We start from the raw sequence: 21333 nt of genomic DNA on the forward strand, positions 1-21333 counted from the left end.
GCCCCCATAAATCCGCACACCTGGGAGAGACGTAAAACCTGGTCCGGATTCCTTATTCCAAAGGCCCGTCCGCTGGGCTCCAGGTCCAAGCACCTCAGGACTGCGCAAACTCAGTTGCGATCTCTCTTGGTCTTTTCCTCCTCCCACCTCTTACGGCTGTCAAAATCCGGACTCAGGACTTCCTAAAGGCCCGGAACGCAGCTTCGCGCATGCTCAGCATCAGCCCGGCTGCTTAATACACACGTGCTTATGGCCTACCGCGGCGCCTGCGCGGTCGCAGCCTGCAGTTGGCCGTTAGGACAGACGCCTGTCGCACCTTGACTCCCGCTGTCCGCTCGAGCTGGTCTGTGCTCAGTGTCTTGTGTACATTCTTGCAAGCGACGGTGCCATGAGTATGACTTCCAGCGTACGAGGTGAAGTGGGGCATGGGAGCGGGTGAGGCTGGCGGCCTGCGCACCGGTTGCAGCTCCCTCAGCACCTCTTCGGGCTGTTACGGCTGCCCTGCGTTCCCGCCAGTCTTGTAACCTTGAGATGGAGAAGGGCAAGCGCTCCGCGGACGTGCGGGCTCCCCGGGCCACACGGGGCAAGGGGGCCAGGTCAGGGTATGATCCCGGGGCAAAAGTGGCGTGGGGGCCATGCAGGCATCTACCCAGGTCTGGGTAGTCACCTAACTATACCGCTGCGCTGCTAGCTTTTCTTGTTCTTACCTGAGACTCCTTTCTGTTGTGTCACAGGGCCTGGAAAAAAGGAAAGGTGAAAACAAAAAACAAAAACCCTCTTCCCCCTTCTCAACGTTTAAATTACCGTGGAGTGAGAACGTAGATTTCCTGCAGCCCTCAAGCGATGCATGACTAATAACAGCTTAGTTTTGCACATTTTTTCAAGGGAAGGCACCCAATCCAAGGTCTTCAGTTTTCCCAGGGTTTTTTGTTCTTGCTGATTTTTGTTTTTAATGCCTCTGGCATCTGGGCCTCGGTGGCAGTAGTCCAGGAGAGAGGATTGAAAACTGAGCTCATTGAGCCTTCACCTTTCTCAGCCTTGCTTCCCTTGTGCTAGTACCTAGCGTTTGGAAATGTTACTTCACAGAAGGTCCGATTAAAATTAAGAGACTTTCTAGAGCTTCACTTTATAACAATTCTTGGTGATAGTATAATTGTTAATATAATAGTTTGTACCGCTACGGGATACATGTGATCTTTGCCCAGGTATAAAATACCACCCTCAAGGTTTGGTTACCTGTAACAGTAGTTAGGTAAAGATAGATTGTCCAGAAATTAATTTAAAATAATCTACTTGATTCATTTAGTAAATATTGAGCATCTGGAGTGCCAGGTTCTGTAAAAGGTCCCTACTAACTTGGCCCTAATTTTGTAATAGATTCTATAAATTGGAGAATTCCACTTGTTGCCAAAAGTTATCTGTCAGAGTGAGGGTGATAACCCATGACATTTTTAAATTACTAATACGGTATATAGGAGGTGATTATTTGCAAAACATTTCAAAGGATACTCATCTTTAGGCTCCTTTAAATAGAGTCACCTTCGTACATTTAAAATAGGGAGTGATTTTTATTGTAAAAAAAATTTTTTTCCGAGGAATAAGACAATTTTGTAAAATAAGATATTCGTGTGACTTGAGCCACTGATAATCTTATAGGAAGACAGTTTGCACTTGTGTGATATGGGACAAAAGATTCCAAAGTGTTTTTTTTTTTAATGTGGAGTCATTTTGTATAATTGGGCACTAAACTCTATTTAGGTAGCATACTTTTGAAATGTGAAATAGGTGAACCCTAAGACTCTTAAGACTATAAGCTAATCTTTCCTGTAATCAAGACAAGTTTGTTATTTTTTTGATCTAACTATATGGGAATCCAAAGGTGACTTTCCCATTATTTTGCCATTTTCTAAGGGATAAGAAATTGCTTCGTCAACTGGGTTATTAGCTTAAACTTTAGGTACTCAACTTTGTTACGAGAACTACTTTTTTTCCGGCTGTGTTGGGTCTTTGTTGCTGCATGCGGGCTTTCTTCTAGTTGCAGCGAGCAGGGGCTATTCTTCGTTGCCATGCGTGGGCTTCTCATTGCAGTGGCTTCTCTTGTTGCAGAGCACGGGCTCTAGGTGCACTTGCTTCAGTAGTTGTGGCTCGCGGGCTCTAGATCGCAGGCTCGGTAGTTGTGGCGCACGGGCTTAGTTGCTCCGCAGCATGTGGGATCTTCCCAGACCAGGCCTCGAACCCGTGTCCCCTGCATTGTCAGGCAGATTCTTAACCACTGCGCCACCAGGGAAGCCCGAGAAGTAACTACTTTTTATTTCACCTAAAAGCATAAGGACTGTTGTGAGGACTATGGGCAGGGACCCCAAAGCCTTTGTAAATCACTTCTACCAGTGTTTCCTTCCTCAAATATAGTGGTGTGGCAAGGTAGGGACGGAATATCTGGTTTGTAATGTTTAGATCTCAAATTGTTCTACTCTCAGTGTTTAAACCAAACCTGTTCATTCCTATAGATTGAAAATCAATTTAGATCTTTTGATTTGGGGGAAGATGACCATGACTTTTCTCAGTTAAGTAAGTGAATTGTATATATTTTTTTATAATTTGTGTGTATATTATATAATTATAAAGGGCTTAGAATGGTATTTGGCAATGGTAAGCACTATATAAGTATATGTTAAATAAAAGGGTGTATATGGGCATGCAGAATTCTTGTTTATATTCAGGAAAAAAATAATGGGCAGGTTAGAAATAAAATGAATGGCGATCAGGTCAGGACATGAATCTGGGAACGGCATTGAGGATGAGTGATTGGAATGGTAATCCGAAGATCCCAGTCAGTGAGATGGCTTTTGATGCCCATTTGGTCGATATTACCAAACTTCTTTTTTCCTTATTGAGGTATAATTGACATACTTATACCAAACTTATTTTTTATGTGATACCAAATATTTATTACAGTTTTAGAAACTGTAATAAATATTAAGAAACATTAAGTGCCTTTCACTGCTACAGAGTCCCCACTCTCTAATGACCCCTCCTCATACCCAATAGATGACCTCTAGGAAGTTTACTAAACTTCTTGCTCCTTAATACCTCCAAGACTCATTGACTCTGCTCTCATCCTTAATCCCTTCCCTTCTATTTGCAGGGAAGAGATTATCTGAGGCTGTTCTCTCTATATCATCCAGATGCCATTTTCTCCTGCTTCCTTAAGCTCGTGCCTCAGTAATGATACCAATTGCTCTGAATTCTTCTGTCCTCTGACTCACAGGGATTTTCTTCTCTTCAGCCCAAAGTCACTCATAATTCACCCTCATTTAAAAAAAAAAAAAAGCCAACTAAACCAAATATTTTTAAAGGCCTTTCTTCTTCCTGCTGTCCCCTCAAGTCACTTTTTTCTTCATATTTTGCTTTACCCTCCAGTTACAAAATAGGCATTCGTCTATCTGCCTGTGCTTTATTGTACTTCCCAAACCCTGAGCACTACAATGCTTGTAACCAAAACTAAATTTCATTAGTTCTTATTCTCTGACTGTTATATCATTCTCTCTTTTGTTGAAACTAACTCATAATTTTCCAGTCCATTTAACTTCAACATATAAAAATACTGTTTGGGTTCAATAAATTTATTGAGTCATTTAAAGTAACTATTCAAGGGTTTGTTTTTATCTGAGAAGGAATGTGCAGATCATTCTGTGAATAAAGAAGTTAGCTCCTATGGGTTATGAACAATAAATAATAGGGGATTTGGGGGCGGTAGATGAAACAAGATTGTCAGTGAGTTGATACTTGTTGGAGCTGGGTGAGGGTAAATGGGAGGTCGTTACAGTATTTTCTGTGTATGTCTGAAGGGTTCCATGATGAAGTTTTATTTTTAATCTCAGGAAGTATTGAAATTCCACAGTTTGATGCAGTAGGTTAAGATGAGGCCAAAGAGAAGTCATTTGGTGTAAGAGCAATGTGATAGTAGGATGGACAGATGGAGTTGCAAATTCAAATTAGGAATCTATTATTTCTTTTTACTTAACTAACATTGAACACTGGCTGTGCACCAGGCCTTGAGAGAAAAACGTTACCAGGCACAGCCTACCAATCTGAGGGGGACCTAAGGGAGGCAAAGATTTACACACAGCTCCCCTCCCCCCTCCTGAGGTGGAAGGAACATTCTGATTCTATGGCAGTTGACACTGGGTAGGAGAGGACAGTTTGGGGCTACCAAAGGGGCTAAAGGAAAAGAAGCAGGGTGAGATTTCTGTCTTAGGTTAAAGCAAAATGATTTCCCACAGTAAAGAAATGAGTTATAAATATGGGTGGGGGATTTGGGAACAAGTTGATGTTTTCTCTATCTCTGAATAATCCTAAGAGAGAAAACCAAAGATTATACAAAGATTGCCAGGGGAAGAGTAAGAAAGGGAGGGATTATTTAGAAATGTATTTTTTGTATTTTCTTTATATTGATGTATTCATGGCATTTGTATAGATAGAGAGCATTGTTAAGCAAGGTAGGGGTTTGATCTAACTATAGGCACACTATACCTTGAGAGAGGTGTACAGAAAAGAGAAGTAAGGATAAAGTAGAAGAGGCAAAAATAAGGCTTAGGATATTTCTGGACACCAGTTTTGAAAGAATGTCTGAAAGGTGCCAACTGAAATATCTTTAGAAATTGGGTCTTGATATAGTCCCTTGTTCAACCTGAGATGGTGTCTGTTCTTAATAGGCATGTACACTATCAAGAACTAAATGTTACTTGGGTTTTATTGTTTGTTTCCTGTCTTGGGTTTTCAATTCTTTCTCTATTGTAATTGTTGACTTTTGAATCCATCATCATTCTTGTCTATCTCCATATAGTTTCCTTTTCTTTCTTTTCCCTAGAGTTGCCAGTGGCATCCATAGCTTTTTGCCAGAAAAGACTGATTCAGGCTACAGTAGTGAAATGATAAAACAGCAACATTTCTCTTACTCTGGGAACTTTTATATTTGTCTCTAATGAGGTTAGAGAATTAGAATTTGGGAAGGGAGGATGGATGGAAATTGTTTTCTTAAGACCTTATCTGGCTCTGTGAGTCTAAAAAGCTCATTGGAGCAAACGCAAAGCCATTTCCTAGCACACATATGGTGCTATGACATTTATAAAGGTTCATCAGTGACCCTCCTTAGGGGGTAGGGTTACAGAGTGCATGTTTTGATTCCCCACAGGGCAGCCACTCTTGGGTAATATCTAGAGTTAGTTCCCTCTGTGTCAGTTATTCTGTCATTTCTTCCACCATCAAAAATAATCCAAGGGAAGTAAAGGTTTTTAAAAAGTCACCATATGGATTCAGTTGGTAGTAATGAGAAAAGAGAATAGAAGGATGTTTTGATGGCTGAGAAAGATTCTTCTGGCCTATCATAAGTTTCAGGTAGAAATTCCTATAGGATTCTTTTTTTATATCATGAGACCAATTAATCCTAACCAATTGTAGTTGTTCTTTGGATCTCAGGCCTTTATGTAATACGTAGGCATCATTAAAACAAATCTGATAGAGATTACTTCAAACTTCACCTCAAAAGTAAAGTGTAACTAAGATCAACAGCATTTAGGGAATTGTATTATTTCAGTCTTTTGGGATATTTCCCTCTTTTAAGTTTATACTAAGGATTTAACTTTCAGCAAACATAATTGAATATATATGGGCAAAGCAGTATTTTAGCCCATTTTGTGATAGGTACATTAACTATTCAGAGTGGCTTTCCATTAGCTAAGAAGTAGATTGCTATAACTCCTGACATTTTCTCAAGGGACTTCCATGGTAAAAAAAAAAAAAATGCATCAGAAAGGAAGATCATGAATCAAGCTAGAAATCAGTAAAGTTTCAGCCCTGCTTGGAGTTGCCACAGAATGATACCATGAAGCAGCACTAAAATTCAAGGCAGGGAATTCCCTGGTGGTCCAGTGGTTAGGACTCCAGCTCCAGGACTGGAGCTTTCACTGCCGTGGGCTCCTGTTCAATCCCTAGTTGGGGGAATAAGATCCTACAAGCTGTGCAGCACAGCCAAAAAAAAAAAAAAAGAAAGTATCCTTTACCAATGAGAAAAAATGATGACATTCATAATAAAACAAAATTTTAAAAATAATAAATAAAAATTTAAAAATTCAGGGCAAATCTACACAAAGTGTGTAGTTTAAAGTATCTTTCAATGAAGCCAAAGGTTTGAAGCTTTCAAATAACTTATTAACTTTTCTCAGTCATACAGCATCTGGGAAGGGCATAAAGTTAATGTTTATTTTATATAGCAGGGAGGAATAGAACTGTTGTGTGGGCAGGAAAACAAACTAAATTTTTTCATAGAGAAAAATAACTGTTGAAAATAGAATCCAAGGAACATGCTAAATAGGAACACTTGATGAAAACTAAATTATTAAATAAGCTAGAAGAGAAGACCAAGATAAAAGGAACTAAGTGTGAGAGTGGTTGTTCCTTTCCATTAGAGTTTTGTAAGAATGAACTCCAATTTTATGTAAGGAACTATTAGGTTCAATGATTAATCACATTAGTACAATAAGAAATTTGACTCAGTAGTACAAGTAAGCCATACAGTTAATTATTCATTATATTTTTTTATTTGGTCTTGGAATGTGTTTTTTGTACTTATCTCTCTAGGGCTTTATTTGATAGTCTGGGAACTTATTTCAAACACTGTGAAGATCTGACTTAGGAAATGCTGGGACGCAGTCCAGTGCGTTTCTCCTGACCCCTGTTCAACTTCTTCCTGCAGTCCACTCCATGCTGGGAATAGACAACTCTCCTCTGAGGCTGAGGCTAACCAGACTATGCAGAACTCTCTCCTCTCCAAAATTCTCTGGAACTGGGGTAGTTGTTAAGTGCTTGGATTTCTAAGGGATCCTTGAAAAGCTACGTGAACAGAATAAGTAGATGGCCTATTAGTCAAGCAAATAATTGCGCAGAAAAAATGTCATTAAATTTAAAATGAAGTTTGTAGGGAATTCAGATCATCCACCGGTGGATAATGGAAATTTAGAATTTATTAAAGGAGAATCTAACTAATTATATTATGTTTTCTATAAAATTAGTACCTTCTGAGTTTTATTTTAATGAGACACTTTGAAATTAAAAAACAAAAACAAAAACAAAGCTTTTGAATGACTTGAAGCCCAGAATGCTGCTGGATATATTCCTCTGAATGTTTAATGTTAAGGGTTGGTTTTGTTTTATTTGTCTTTTCTTTTTCTTTGGATACCAGTTCTGTTTGTGGTTATGCATTTTTAAATGACTAAAGGACCTACTATTTAAATGAACTCTGGGACTTCCCTGGTGGTCCATTGGTTAAGACCCCACTCTTCCACTGCAGGGGCCACAGGTTCAATCCCTCGTCAGGGAACTAAGATCCTGCATGCTTCAGGTGTGGCCAAAAAGAAAAAAAAAAGAACTCTGATGAGTCATTTTGTTAACATAATCACCTCCTGATTTTTAGAGGGATGAGGAGGGTCTTGTTTGTAATCTGAATTTTTATGGTCTTATTAGTAATCTGAATTTTTATATGTATCTTTTTTTTAAAGCAATAGGTATCTGCAGGCTCACAGGTTATTTTTAATCTATTTATGAACACTTTAAAAAGATTATTAAACTTTGTTTCTTCTCCAATTATAAAATAATTTTTAAGTTTCCCTATTCTATCTTAACTTAGCTAACAATACTGAATAGAAAATACACAAAATTGCCTCAAGGGCTGGGGAAAGTTTTAACAAGGGACTACTTCACCAGTGTGTTCTGATCACTTTTTTAATGTTAAACACCTTTGACTGTTGGGATGCTTAGTACTCAAAAACTGGATTTCCTGAACGTTCGTGTTAGATTATTAGTATAGATTTTGGTTTTGATAATCATTCCTGTTTTCCTTCCCTGCCCTAGTTGAATGGATTGCAGCGGTTACCATTGCTGCTGGGACAGCTGCAGTTGGTTATCTAGCTTACAAAAGATTGTATGTCAAAGATCATCGCAACAAATCTATGGTAAACCCTCACATCCAGAAAGACAACCCCAAGGTAGTACATGCTTTTGACATGGAGGATTTGGGAGATAAAGCTGTGTACTGCCGTTGTTGGAGGTCCAAGAAGGTAAGAGAAGCAAGTCCTTTATGCCAGTGCCATCTTTAATGCAACATTTCGTTTAAACTATTCTGTCACACTGGTACCATCAAATATCAAGATATCCCTTCTCCTTTGCTTCCTTTTTTTTATGGATTCTGTTTTTCTCTGTTTTCTGTGTACTCTTCAGGAATATATTTACTAAAATGTGTAACCACCATGCAGTGAAATTGCATTGTACCCTCGTCGAGTTAGGCAAATATAACCACATTCTTGGCCAGAGAAGAGAGAAAAATCCCTTTATTTACGCTTAGAATTTCCTCCCCAAGTGGGTGTTAGCATTCACTATCCCAGGAAAAGGAGTATGCAGCCTAAATACAAAGAGAAACAGAAGAGGTCATTTTTTTTCCCTTGAGATTTCTAGATTCTAGCACAAGTTTTAGAAATATCAAGAGAAACTTTTGGAAAATTACCCCTGAAAATTTCTTACCTGGTACATATGTATTGACCCTGTATCCTAAGCTTTCTTTAAGCTGCAGCTTCTATATTTAAATATCTAACACAGGATTTTTTTGTATATTTTCTTTTGTGAGAATTGGATTTTATCAAGTTCCGTCTGGAATTATCTCTGTGATACCTGCAGCTTTTAGATAGCAATGACAGCTGGTGATCTGAAGATGGTAAAATGCTCTCCTAAGGTCATCTTGAAAAGCTTCATACATTGAATAACTTCAGAATTTCTGGTATATTTAGAGAAATATGGTGAAATACTGTGTGTACTGCCACTATTAGCATTTAAATAAAATGGATTTTACTAAAGATGACACTATAACGCCTAAGAAAATAGACAATAAAAATGATGTATCTATTTCTGAAAGCATGTTATGTCAGGGACCTCCTCCCACAGTGGAAAGCCATTATCACAAATCACATATCACAGATAAGGAAGAAGTCACATACTAGGTACTGGAAAGCATATTACACTAACCCCCTTCTCCGGATACAATTGATACTGTATAATCCAGTGGTGATAGAGTGCTTAGATTATGTCATTGTGTCTGAAAACTGCTTGATGAACATATGGAATATGAACGAAAAATCAATAGTCCCATTACAGAAATTGTTCCTTAAGAAGAGCACTGTTCATTTGGAGTGTGGGATTGTTTATAAGTCCTAGTGGAGTTGCTAGAAAATAATCCTCAATAATATTCTGTAGACTAGATCTGGTTTGTTTTTTAAAAATTAACACCTATAATAGGTTTCATTCTCTTTTTGCTCACCAAAATATAAAAAGTAATACCTTTAGGGGCTTCCCTGGTGGTGCAGTGGTTGAGAGTCCGCCTGCCGATGCAGGGGACACGGGTTCGTGCCCCGGTCCAGGAAGATCCCACATGCCGCGGAGCGGCTGGACCTGTGAGCCATGGCCGCTGAGCCTGCGCGTCCAGAGCCTGTGCTCCGCAGCGGGAGAGGCCACAACAGTGAGAGGCCCGCGTACCACAAAAAAAAAAAAGAAAAGAAAGTAATACCTTTAGAAATTAAGGAATTTCTAAGTCCGGAGTTGTAATAGTTCTTTAGTCAGTGATCTTAAGTAGTTCATTTAGTTTCTATTACTATATACATGCTTGAGAACAGTTAAATAATAAAAGAGCAGGTATCATAGATGTGTGTAGTAGATGCAGTACGAATGCTTTAAATAAAAGGAAAAGCTTGTTGCACTGTGGGCTAGAATTTTCTAGGAAGGCATAGTGATATATACATGGGAGTTAAATTGCCCCTGGAAAGATTGGTGGCATTGGAATACACTAGCAAGTATTGGGGACTCTTTCTCAGAATCTGTGGGAAAGGACTCATGAGTGAAAGTGGGATCGATGAGGAATCTAGTCTGGTCCTTGCACCTCCCTCCCCACAGGAATAAGTCCAAATTGAGGAGAATCTTGAGTACCAGCATGAGGAATTTCTGCCTCCCAACATCGGGGAGCTTCTTGTCAGGGATTTCAGACATAAAGTTATACTTACACCAGAGTGCTGGCCGTGGGAATGGAGAAGCATGAACAGATACATGAACCATTTTGAGGCAAGGATCAGCCAAATGCAATGACTGATTTGTGTGAAAGATTGGGGGAGGAAGACTAAAGCTCATTGAAGTATCTTGCTTAAGATAGGATTGTAGGGTTAGAAGAGGTGGTGCCATCAACAGAAATAAGGAATTCGGGGTGAATGGCTCATTTTCCAGGACACCAATGAGGAGTTCAATTTCAAAGAGTGACATTGAGGTGACATTTGAATGGAAATGTACAGCAGACAGTCTGAAATGTGGGACTAAAGCTGAGACATCAGGGTTGGAGATAGCGATCAGCAAAACTGATGAGTCAAGGGTAGGAATGCAGCAGATCCTTGTTACAGATAAAAATCAAGGGCTAAGTATGAAATCTTGGAGAATTTTCTGCATTTTGTAAAGAGAAGAGCCAAAAAAGGAGATGAAATGGGCCCCAGAGTTAGAATAAAACTAAGAATATCGTGGCTTCACAGTGGAAAAGGGAAAAGTTTCAAAGAAGGTTTGATTGTGAACATCGGCTTGTGCAAAAGACCAGGAGGTGAATAGACTATTATACTAAGACTGTGGGGTTAAACAATTAGGCAACTGACCTTTTGGGGTCATTTTCACAGAATAATTAGAATAGAAGCTGTGTCCAAATTGATTACAGTATGAATTACTACTAAAGAAATACCAGAAGTCTAAATATATGGCAAAATTTTGGTAAATATGACAGTGAATGGAAAGAAAAAAATATGATGACTGCTTGAGTGAACTCTGAAGCTTAGCTTTGAAGCCAAGTAAAGGGCGTTTGCTTTGGTAGGGTGTTTCCAGGGGGTAAAGGGTCAATAAAGCGAATATGGACTTTTATGGACTAAGATCTTAAGTATTTCAGGAAGAATCAGAAATGGACACAGGCCAAGCTAGTGGTTTAAATGTTTATTAGACTTTATAAGTCAACAGAACGTTCCAGGATTATTCTTTCATCATACTATTTAGAGTTTCCCTTAGGTAGACTTTAAAGAAAGGAATGCGAGACCAGTCATTTTATTTTCAATTTTCTCAATGTTTCTTTCTTTTTAAGCTTACCTTTTATACCATTATTAATCCTCTTTGCATCTTTGATTTGTCGGTTCTGAATTTTCCCTGAATCTTGGGCACTTTTTATTCCCACATGAGTCGATTCAAAGTTCACTTTTAATATTATTCAAATTAGTGGATGTTCTTATTCTCCAGGCATCTTTGGAATCTCCCCACATTCCTGAGGTTCCTAAGGTTGTCACGCAGGTGCCAAGTCACACACTTACATGCCTGTCCACAGGCTTGATACCTTTGATTAGATGGCTATATTGAGTTTATGTTCAGTAGTTTTTTCCTCATACACCAGTTGTGTTTCTAATACAACAAAATTTAAACTCCTATCTAAAAAAAAAAAAGTTATATGTTATATAAACTAATTCAATGTTAATTCATTATTTTTTTTAATTGAAGTATTGTTGATTTACAATACTGTGTAAGTTTCAGGTGTACAGCATAGTGATTCAGTTTTGGAGGGGTTTTTTGCCAATTATATTCCAATATAGGTTATTACAAGCTATTGGATATAATACTCTGTGCTATACAGTAAATCCTGTTGTTTTTCTATTTTATGTGTAGTCGTTTGTATCTGATGATCCCATACTCTTAATTTTGTCCCTTCCCCCTCTAATTCATTCTTAAGGTACAGTCATGAGTAACCTGTTGTGTGTTTCTAACATTTTGAGCAGTTTTCTCAGACCTAATGAATCAGATCTCTTAGTCATGTGCAGAGTTACATGTTTTTAACACACTTCATTCCTCCTCCCTTCCCCCCGATTGGTGTGCCCTCTGCTGTTTCAGAAACTGGACTGTTTCATAGTATTTCACAAAAGGGTTGTCCCTAAGTGAAGTGAGAAGGAAAGGAACCAATACAAAGGAAATGATTAAAGCAACTACAGGGAAAGATACTATTTGAGACAGTAGTATGTTGAGAGGGGTGGAAGGAAAGGAGAGTACGAGCACAGATTTCGGACTCAGCCTTAGAAAGAAAGAGATAGTCTTACTTTCGAAACAAGGTGAGGGAACATTGATGTCAGAGGGAAGAGTGTGCAACATGGTCTTACTAGATTCCCACCCGCCACTCACCTCGGGTAGATTATGGCATTTGCTGAGTTGTGTATTGGCCATTGGGGAGGCAGGAGAGATTTGAACAAGGACAGCAGGAGAAGGCAGACTAAGAGATAATCAAGAAAGAGAGGAAAGGTGAACCAGTTCATGCCAGGAGCTCAACTGAAATTGAAATGAAATGTAACTGTGTAGAATAATTTTCTTTCCTTTACAACTTCCGGATTTGAGTTGGGTTTTTTTATTAGTGGTGGGTTTGTTTTTGGTGGGTGTGGGTGTGTGTGTATGAGTTATGGAAAGTCTCCACCCTATTAATGGTTAGAAATGGGACTTCCCTGACTGCCCAGTGGTTAAGACTTCACACTTCCAATGCAGGGGGCATGGGTTCGATCCCTGGTTGGGGAACTAAGATCCCACAAGTGGCACAGCAGGGCCAAAAAAAAAAAAAGTGAGTTGCACTGACTCCATTTCTTCATAGAAACAGTACTCTGATCGTTGGTTACATTGCTTGCCCAATCCACATAAAGACAGTCTTGTAGGGCTTCCCTGGTGGCGAAGTGGTTAAGAATCCGCCTGCCAATGCAGGGGACACGGGTTCAAGCCCTGGGCCAGGAAGATCCCACATGCCACGGAGCCACTGAGCCCGTGCACCACAACTACTGAGTCTGCGCTCCAGAGCCCGCGAGCCTAGAGCCCGCGCGCCTAGAGCCCGCGCTCCACAACAAGAGAAGCCACTGCAATGAAGAGCAGCACGGGCTCGCCGTGACTAGAGAAAGCCCGTGCGCAACAGCGAAGACCCAACGCAGCCAAAAAAAATAAAATTTAAATTAAAAAAAAAAGGCAGTCTTGTAAAATCTTAATTTTTCTTACATATTTTCCTACAATATCTACTATCATAGGTCTTACTAAAGTAAGTACATAAGAATGGTATAAAATGTCATATTCTCTTGTTTAGTCTCAAAGATCTCATTGCTTTTATTTTCTTTCTCAACCAAAGCAAGCTTGTTTCTCAGAGCAGTTTATAGTAATGAGCCAAATGGCCCCAGGCAACTTCCTTGGAAAATACAATCCAAACTCTAATTAAAAATACAAAGTTTGGCAAAGGAAGCTTCAAAATTTTTTTTTTAATTTTTGCAAGTAGAAGAGGTAAGTGAAGGATGAACAGTTATTTATTTCCATCTTGAATCACCCTAAAAACAGAAACACCGTAACTTGAGATGTGGGACCATTAAAAAGAAACAATTTTTTGTGAATACCCTGACAAGGTTGCTAGCTTTCCAAGGAGAGAGCAAGGACCTCTAGTGTTTTTTACCCCTAGACATTTATTTCCACCTCTTCTCCACACCCTCTCTTCTCTAGTTTTAAAGGTATTTGGGATTCGTAGTTTTCTAATTGGGTTAACGAATATGATAGGATATTTTCTGGACCTACAGGAAATTCAACCAATTTAATTCACAAACTTTTCTCCAGGATTTGTTAATAAACAAAGTTTAACATCTTAGAACAAATGTTAGAATCATCTGTAAGCTAAACTTTCTCATCAATTTTCTGATTCTTTTATTTTTAAGTATTGATACATGAGCTGAATTAAATATACCCCTTGTGTTTTTTGTAATTTCAGCTCTTTGCTTGACTTTTTTTTTTTTTTTTTTTTTTTGTGGTACGCGGGCCTCTCACTGTTGTGGCCTCTCCCGCTGCGGAGCACAGGCTCTGGACGCGCAGGCTCAGCGGCCATGGCTCATGGGCGCAGCCGCTCCGCGGCACGTGGGATCCTCCCAGACCAGGGCACGAACCCGTGTCCCGTGCATTGGCAGGCAGACTCTCAACCACTGCGCCACCAGGGAAGCCCCATACAATGTATTCTTAAGAAATTGCTAATCCTATCTTGAAATAACTCATTTTGGCTCTTGGTTGAAAAAAATGTTTAGTCTTTTCATTAACTTAAAATGAGACATCTCTAATGGATAAATATGAGAATGCCTAATCTTCACATGAAGTTTGGGAGATTATTCTGACTAGTGTTAAGCGATATAGGAAGTACTATTAAAAGATATCTGTGCCTCTGAGCAGAATGATTTTGAATACCGAGTTTACATTTTAAAGGCATACAAAGCTTTATGTACTTTAAAGAAGCATGAAAGTTTATTAACAAATAGCCAGGATCTCCTTATTCACTACTTTTTTTTTAACTTTTATTGGAGTATAGTTGATTTACAGTGTTGTGTTAGTTTCAGGTGTATAGCAAGTGAATCAGTTATACATACATATATACCCACTCTTTTTTAAATTCTTTTCCCATATAGGTCATTACAGAGTACTGAGTAGAGTTCCCTGTGCTATACTAGTAGGTCCTTACTAGTTATCTATTTTATATACAGTAGTGTGTATATGTCAATCCCAATATCCCAATGTATCCCTCCCCCCACTAACTACTTTTTAAAGAAATATTTTTTAGATTGTTTTTTTCTTTTAATCTTTTTTTAAATTTATTTATGTACTTGTTTTTGGCTGCATTGGGTCTTAGTTGCTGCGCGTGGGCTCTCTCTAGTTGTGGCCAGCGGGAGCCACTCTTGATTGTGGTGTACTGGCTTCTCTTTGCGGTGGCTTCTCTAGTTGCGGAGCACGGGTTCTAGGCGCACAGGCTTCAGTAGTTGTGACACGCGGGCTCAGTAGCTGTGGCTCGCAGGCTCTAGAGCACAGGCTCAGTAGTTGTGGTGCACAGGCTTAGTTGCACCGCGGCACATGGGATCTTCCCAGACCAGGGCTCAAACCCATGTCCCCTGTAATGGCAGGCGGATTCTTAACCACTGTACCACCAGGGAAGCCCTAAAGAAGTATTTATTTTTTACTTGTTTACTTTTAAGGCCATGATGAAACATGTGAATTTCCATTTTTAGGCAGAACCAGATTATTATAAAATCATATCCTCATTTTAGATGTATGGCTTTCTTATCTTTTGTATATTTCTCTACAGATTTCTCTCCTGTTCTTCATATATGGAGAAAAATAATTTGAGAAAATATATTAGTTTTCTAGTATTCTCAATGTGAGATTAAAATAAAAACAAAAGTTAGGGACTTCCCTGGTGGTCCAGTGGTTAAGCCTTCCAATGCAGGGGGTACGGGTTCGACCCCTGGTCAGAGAGCTAAGATCCCACATGCCTTGTGGCCAAAAAAACAAAAAAAAAAACAAAAAAACAGAAGCAATATGGTAACAAATTCAATGAAGACTTTAAAAATGGTCCTCTTGAAAAAAAATAAAAGTTAAATATGCTATTTTAGTAAACTATTTGAGACTTTTTACTTTATGAATATTTCATTTTTCAGAAATGTATTTTATAACCTGTGGGCATAAAACCATACAGTGACGTGTTTTATGTGTGCTATTTATAAAAATGGAGTTTTTTTACAATGTAAACTTTTATTCTCACTATAAAATCATCTGTGTTTGTTTATTAAACATATGTCACTTTGAAATGCTGTTCTTTGCTGTGGGATACATTTCAGTTTGATATTTTATGGCCTGTTTCCTCATCCATGCCAAGAAAACACTGAAAGCTTGGGGTCATGTTTTTGTTGCATGGACTCGTTTTTAATATGAATATACTGTACCATATCTTATTGACAGAAATAATGTAACTTTTATATACATTGAATTTATATTGGCACCCCAAGATAGAATTTCTACTTGGAAATATAAGATGTGACGATACCTTGAGTTTTTCTGTAGTTTTTAACTAATTTACCACCTCCCAGAATTATATGCAGATCGTAAAATTAAAGTTGAATTTCTTTAACATCAACCAAATATTATTTTAAGCTTAGAATAGACAAGTCTCATCAAAGTTTAATATTATATACCATCATTGCCTAGTTTCAGATATTGAAAATTATACTACCTTAATGGAGTAATGGGTGATTTTACTCTTCAGGCCAGGACTCCTGTTACTTTACTCTTCTAAATAGGCTCCTTTAGTGCAACAGTGTACCTTATACTAAACAGTGAAGCTAGATTCTAGAGTGCAGGTACATTCCAGACATCAAGAATGAAACAAAGATGCTCGCTATCATCATTTGACATGAAATAAAAAATGAAAGGTATAATATAGAAGGTAAAAACAAAATAATGTACTGATAATTGTAAAATCCTGAGGAGACACCTAAAACATTGTTGCATTCTTATTTTTATCATTTAACAGTAGGAAGTACATACTTGCAAAAAGTGATATATACACACACACAGACACACACATATATTTATATATATAATATATATCAAGAGTAGTCAGGTATGAAAATATATACCTAATTATAATAACCATAAGACATGTAAGGCAGAAATGATCTTATTAGAAAATGCATGAGACCTGAGGATGAAAAACAAGAGGAATAAAATAGGACGTGGCCAAAAAATTCTCAAGTTTATCTGGAGGAATAAATAGGTAAAGTTTAATAAAGTTAGGTAAAGAATAAATAGGAAAGTTTTAACAAAGAAGAGTAATGTGAAGGAAAACCAGCCCTACCAAATATCGAAGCCAATTTTAAACACAGTCATTATCCCATTATGAATATGATAATATGAATGATGAATATGATAATGTAGAATCTATAAATAAGCATTTTTATATGTAGAATTAATTTTGATAAATTTATGAATAAAGGTATAACAATTTGGGAAGCAATCACCTCTAATAATATTGAAGCAACAGGATCTTAGAACAGAAGTTTGCAAATTGCGCTCTGTAGAACACCGTGATAACGGGTATCAAAGTGAAAGTGTCCATAATCCAATCAGCTTGGGAAGTTTGGGGTTAAAAATAGTGTTTTCTATAGCAGAACCTCTTTAAAATAATAATATATGTTGTGATTTAACTGTATATGTTTTTTAAACACAGAATGAAGTTAAATCAGAATATTTTGCAGGACTTATTAATTTGCAGAGCTCACTCTGGGAAACACTGTTTAAAACTAAATATTTAGTTTTGTCCCTTTTCCTTCAACTGGACACCAAAATGTCTGTGTTTTCTAAAATGTGAAATCTTGGAAAGGAATGGAAATTTATCGCATTTCCAGGAGAAAGAAGTCTCCATGAAGGATGATAAAAAGGGAAATACTTATTTGTATGAAAGAAGAGAAATTAAAGATATGAACAAATAAGCAAAATAAAAAGGGTTGGGTAAAAAATTACTGCAAAGATGATCAGCAAAAGGATAACGAACAGATTGATTTTAAACAAATGAACTTAGGCTCTTACCAATAGATAGGCCATGGATGTAGTTCACTAGAAAGGAAATATAACTAGTACGTAAACATGGAAAAGGTTTTCCACATCCACAATCAAATGTCACAAATGGAAATTCAATTAATGATCTGTGTATTATCCACAAGTCAATTTCTTCCTCCTCCTTAGTGTGTATACTTTACATATGCTCATTAAGAAAACCTGTAAGGGCTTCCCCGGTGGCGCAGTGGTTGAGAGTCCGCCTGCCGATGCAGGGGATACGGGTTCGTGCCCCGGTCTGGGAGGATCCCACATGCCGCGGAGAGGCTGGGCCCGTGAGCCATGGCCGCTGGGCCTGTGCGTCCGGAGCCTGTGCTCCGCAATGGGGGAGGCCACAACAGTGAGAGGCCCGCGTACAGCAAAAAAAAAAAAAGAAAACCTGTAAAAGGTAGCCAAGAAAAATCTATTGAGTTATCATGTCATATGTGAATTAAGCATCACCCCAACTCTGCCAAACGTATTACTGATTTTGCAATTAGACATTTCACATTCTTTCTCTTCCTAGTTCCCACTCTGTGATGGCTCTCACACAAAACACAATGAAGAAACTGGAGACAACGTGGGACCTCTGATCATTAAGAAAAAAGACACTTAAATGGACACTTTTGATGCTGCAGACCAACTTGTCATGATGTTTCCTGATCGTTTAATTAGAATGAGTACCACTTGTGTCTAATTCACCTCCCCTGGGTTCTAGATGTGGTATATTGCAAACTACAGCTTTCATATTCACGGCATTTGCCTTATTTGTTGAACCATGGTGGTGCACATTTGTTGAAACAAAAAAAAAAGGAAAAAGGAAAATCCAGTCTCATGGACTGTGGGTTATTTTGGTCTTGTAAGGATCCGTTTCTTTACATTTAAAAATGACATTACAATATAGTTGTATGGCGAGTTAACGTATTAAATTATTCTCAAAATCATGTATGTGCAGATTGTACTTGTAAGTTTCAAAGAAAAATTAGCACCATTTAATATTACTTAGTTAACCTAGAAAGTAAATTGGGTGTGATTAAACTACGTTAATCTCTTAATAACAATCTAGGAAGAATCTTTTATGACCTTGGTTTTCTTCTTGAACGTGGTAGTGACACTGAGAAAATACAGCTTCTGTGTTTTCAATCAAAATGAACTTTGAATGTTAATTCTGCTTAATTATAAGTGGGCCAGGTCAGTAATAAAGGGACAGTAACTTCTTTGTATTCATCTTCATGGATATTTAATTGATCCATTAAAGAAACCAGTAGTGGAAATTTAGATCAAAGTGATATGAGATTTAAAGTTGTCATGAAGGATGTCTTAAAATATAATAATGTTCCAGAATTCTAGCCAAGGAGTGGCAAACACTTGAATTGGGGACACTGAGGAATTGGAACACATAATGTCAAGTCTCCTGTACGCAGACCACACATCCTTGACAGAAATAGTAGTCGTGAGGGTAGATCAGAGGCATGGGAAGATTTTTATTTCCTCATTCTTGATAATCAGGCACATGATTAATTCTAGTAAAGAAACTGTTTTGGGGAGAAAAATAAGAATTGCATCCTCTTTTAAACTGTATAATCTTAAAAGCAAAAATTTGAAGACAAATGTTTATGTAATATTCTTCAAAGAAACTTTCTTCAGACCAGAAACATTGCATTTCATTGCTGATTCAGAAAAAAAATATGAAAACTGAAAATAATTAGGAGCAATAAAAGAGTTAAGACAGGAGTAGTTTATATATATATATATATATATATATATTTTTTTTTTTTTTTTTTTTTTTTTTTTTTTTTTTGCGGTATGTGAGCCTCTCACTGTTGTGGCCTCTCCCGCCACGGAGCGCAGGCTCAGCGGCCATGGCTTACTGGCCCAGCTGCTCCGCAGCATGTGGGATCCCCCCGGACTGGGGCACGAACCCGTGTCCCCCACATTGGCAGGCAGACCCTCAACCACTGCGCCACCACCAGGGAAGCCCAGGAGTAGTTAATATATTTTTTAAGAGAAATTAGGTTTTTGGATTTCATGGGTTAGAAGGAAAAATATATATGTAATATAGCAGACATAATTTGAAATTGACAAAGGTAACAGGTAAACATTCTCATCATTTCTTTGCAGACACTTGAATTCTCAGTAGTAGTCCATCATGTTTCTACTTGGTAGGATCCAGAATTACTTTGGAAGTAACAGGAATCAGTACAACTAAAACATCAGTGTTCCTATATTAAGTACGATCATTGATATTTTTTTAATGTATGGTTTTGTGTATTATAGGAGATAAAGTTGATCCCAAAATTGTGTTTACCAGTTTTTAAGTAGTCCACATGACTTAATTGAACTTGTCTTTAAGGCACATCCTAAGCACAAAATTTCAAGTACTACAAACCCTGATTCTACCTATAAGATTCTTAGGATGAATTTTTTCATGCCTCTTCCTCCTTTTTCAAATAAGTATGATTGGGTCAGCCATAGAGAGCATCATGCTTTTAAAGGTTAATTGTTTTAAAGAAAAAGACATCTATGAACTCCCAAAGTTACAGATAAAAGGACATCCTTTGAGGGAATTGCCCAGCATCATGCTTTTAAAGGTTAATTGTTTTAAAGAAAAAGACATCTATGAACTCCCAAAGTTACAGATAAAAGGACATCCTTTGAGGGAATTGCCCAGTTGTCCAGTGGTTGGGACTCCACACTCAATGCCAGGGTCCCAGGTTCGCTCCCTGGTGGGGGAACTAGGATCCCATGAGCCACATGGTGCAGCCAAAAAAAAAGGGAGGGGGGACATCCTTTGAACACACTAAACTGTATTCTTAATTTTGAATTTGAAATTATTATGAGTCATGCATTTTTATAGCTAGTGGGAGAAAAAAAAAACTAGTGCCAATTCTCAAAACTACTTTCAATGGTGTAAGTGGGTGACTATGATTATGGTAAAATTGGAAATGGTCACCTTATTGTCAAATGCAGATCTATTGTAGCATTTTGATAGTCCAGAATAATTAGATAAATGTAGGCCCACGGTCATGTTAAAATTCTATTACATGCTTTTGAACTAGAATTCCTTTAGGATATGAAAACCTTTTCATGTTATTAGTTAACCTAAAAAGTAAAGTAGGTGTGGTTAAGTTAATGTGAGCTGTTTTTACACAAAAATCGTTGTGTACAATTACTGTTCTCACTTAAATACCCTAAATCTTCTAATTGCTTTTTCATTTGATAGAGAGATCAGGCAAGTGGGGCTCCCCAACACCATCACCATCTTTTTTTCTCTGTATCATTTATGTTTCAGTGATTTCTTCAGTAAGATTTTGTGCCAGGTTGAGAAGTTTCTAATGTCATGAAGAAACTTGTTTTGCAGTGACAAGTTTAGAGTGACGTACTCCTGTTCATGCAGACATTTATTAAGCATTTATTATAGACGATGTAATTGAGAACACAACATTTTGGAGAATTCAAAGCTCACAGTTTGGATTATATCATTTATGACTTGGGTTATATTATGATAGTTTATGACTTGGGGTTGTTTTCCTTGAAAAATTGTAACAGGTGCAGTCATGTATACCAAGTCTTTCTACAGAGTAGGTGGGTTTATTTGATTTTGTATTAGTTATGAATGATTTTGTTTTAAGGTAAACGTTGGTTAAGGTTCCTAATTAGCCACGTGTTCAATACTTGGGTATCTGTGACAGTGTTTTATTCTACTAGTTGTCAGAAGCTCTGCTTTTCCTCCCTGATTTTAACACTAACTGATGACAGGCAAACCCACTCACCTCTTAGCCTTTTAATTGAAATGGTTGGACAAAATGGCAT

The 21333-nt window shown here is 37.9% G+C and overlaps 2 protein-coding genes across 3 annotated transcripts in view; one reads left to right on the forward strand and one right to left on the reverse strand.

Annotated features, from left to right (window-relative positions):
* The window catches only part of IPMK (inositol polyphosphate multikinase), a 38220-nt gene extending 37500 nt beyond the window's left edge, over positions 1 to 720 (reverse strand). Inside the window, exon 1 of the mRNA XM_060102716.1 lies at positions 21 to 720. The gene's annotated coding sequence lies outside the window, so the exon portion shown is untranslated. The remainder of the gene's footprint in view (positions 1 to 20) is intronic.
* Positions 233 to 18464, forward strand: CISD1 (CDGSH iron sulfur domain 1). 2 transcript variants are annotated; one of them, XM_060102717.1, is made up of 5 exons: positions 233 to 413; positions 2508 to 2568; positions 6755 to 6849; positions 7909 to 8114; positions 18047 to 18464. In XM_060102717.1, exons 3-5 carry the CDS (start codon positions 6810 to 6812, stop codon positions 18134 to 18136), a joined length of 336 nt encoding a protein of 111 aa, XP_059958700.1. In that variant the 5' UTR covers positions 233 to 413; positions 2508 to 2568; positions 6755 to 6809; the 3' UTR covers positions 18137 to 18464. The 2 variants fall into 2 exon arrangements, with proteins under 2 accessions (XP_059958700.1, XP_059958706.1); XM_060102723.1 differs by lacking the exons at positions 2508 to 2568; positions 6755 to 6849 and having other exon boundaries at positions 237 to 413.
* The last annotated feature ends 2869 nt before the right edge of the window (positions 18465 to 21333 follow it).

Source organism: Mesoplodon densirostris, chromosome 1 (assembly GCF_025265405.1).
Source record: "Mesoplodon densirostris isolate mMesDen1 chromosome 1, mMesDen1 primary haplotype, whole genome shotgun sequence".
NCBI classification, from domain to species: domain Eukaryota; kingdom Metazoa; phylum Chordata; class Mammalia; order Artiodactyla; family Ziphiidae; genus Mesoplodon; species Mesoplodon densirostris.

Excerpts from the sequence above, each read along its gene's own strand:
- CISD1 (XM_060102717.1), top strand. The coding sequence starts at position 6,810 with ATGCAGAACTCTCTCCTCTCCAAAATTCTCTGGAACTGGG. Across the intron at positions 6,850-7,908 it reads CAAAATTCTCTGGAACTGGG|TTGAATGGATTGCAGCGGTT; the intron begins GTAGTTGTTAAG and ends TCCCTGCCCTAG. Across the intron at positions 8,115-18,046 it reads GTTGTTGGAGGTCCAAGAAG|TTCCCACTCTGTGATGGCTC; the intron begins GTAAGAGAAGCA and ends TTCTCTTCCTAG.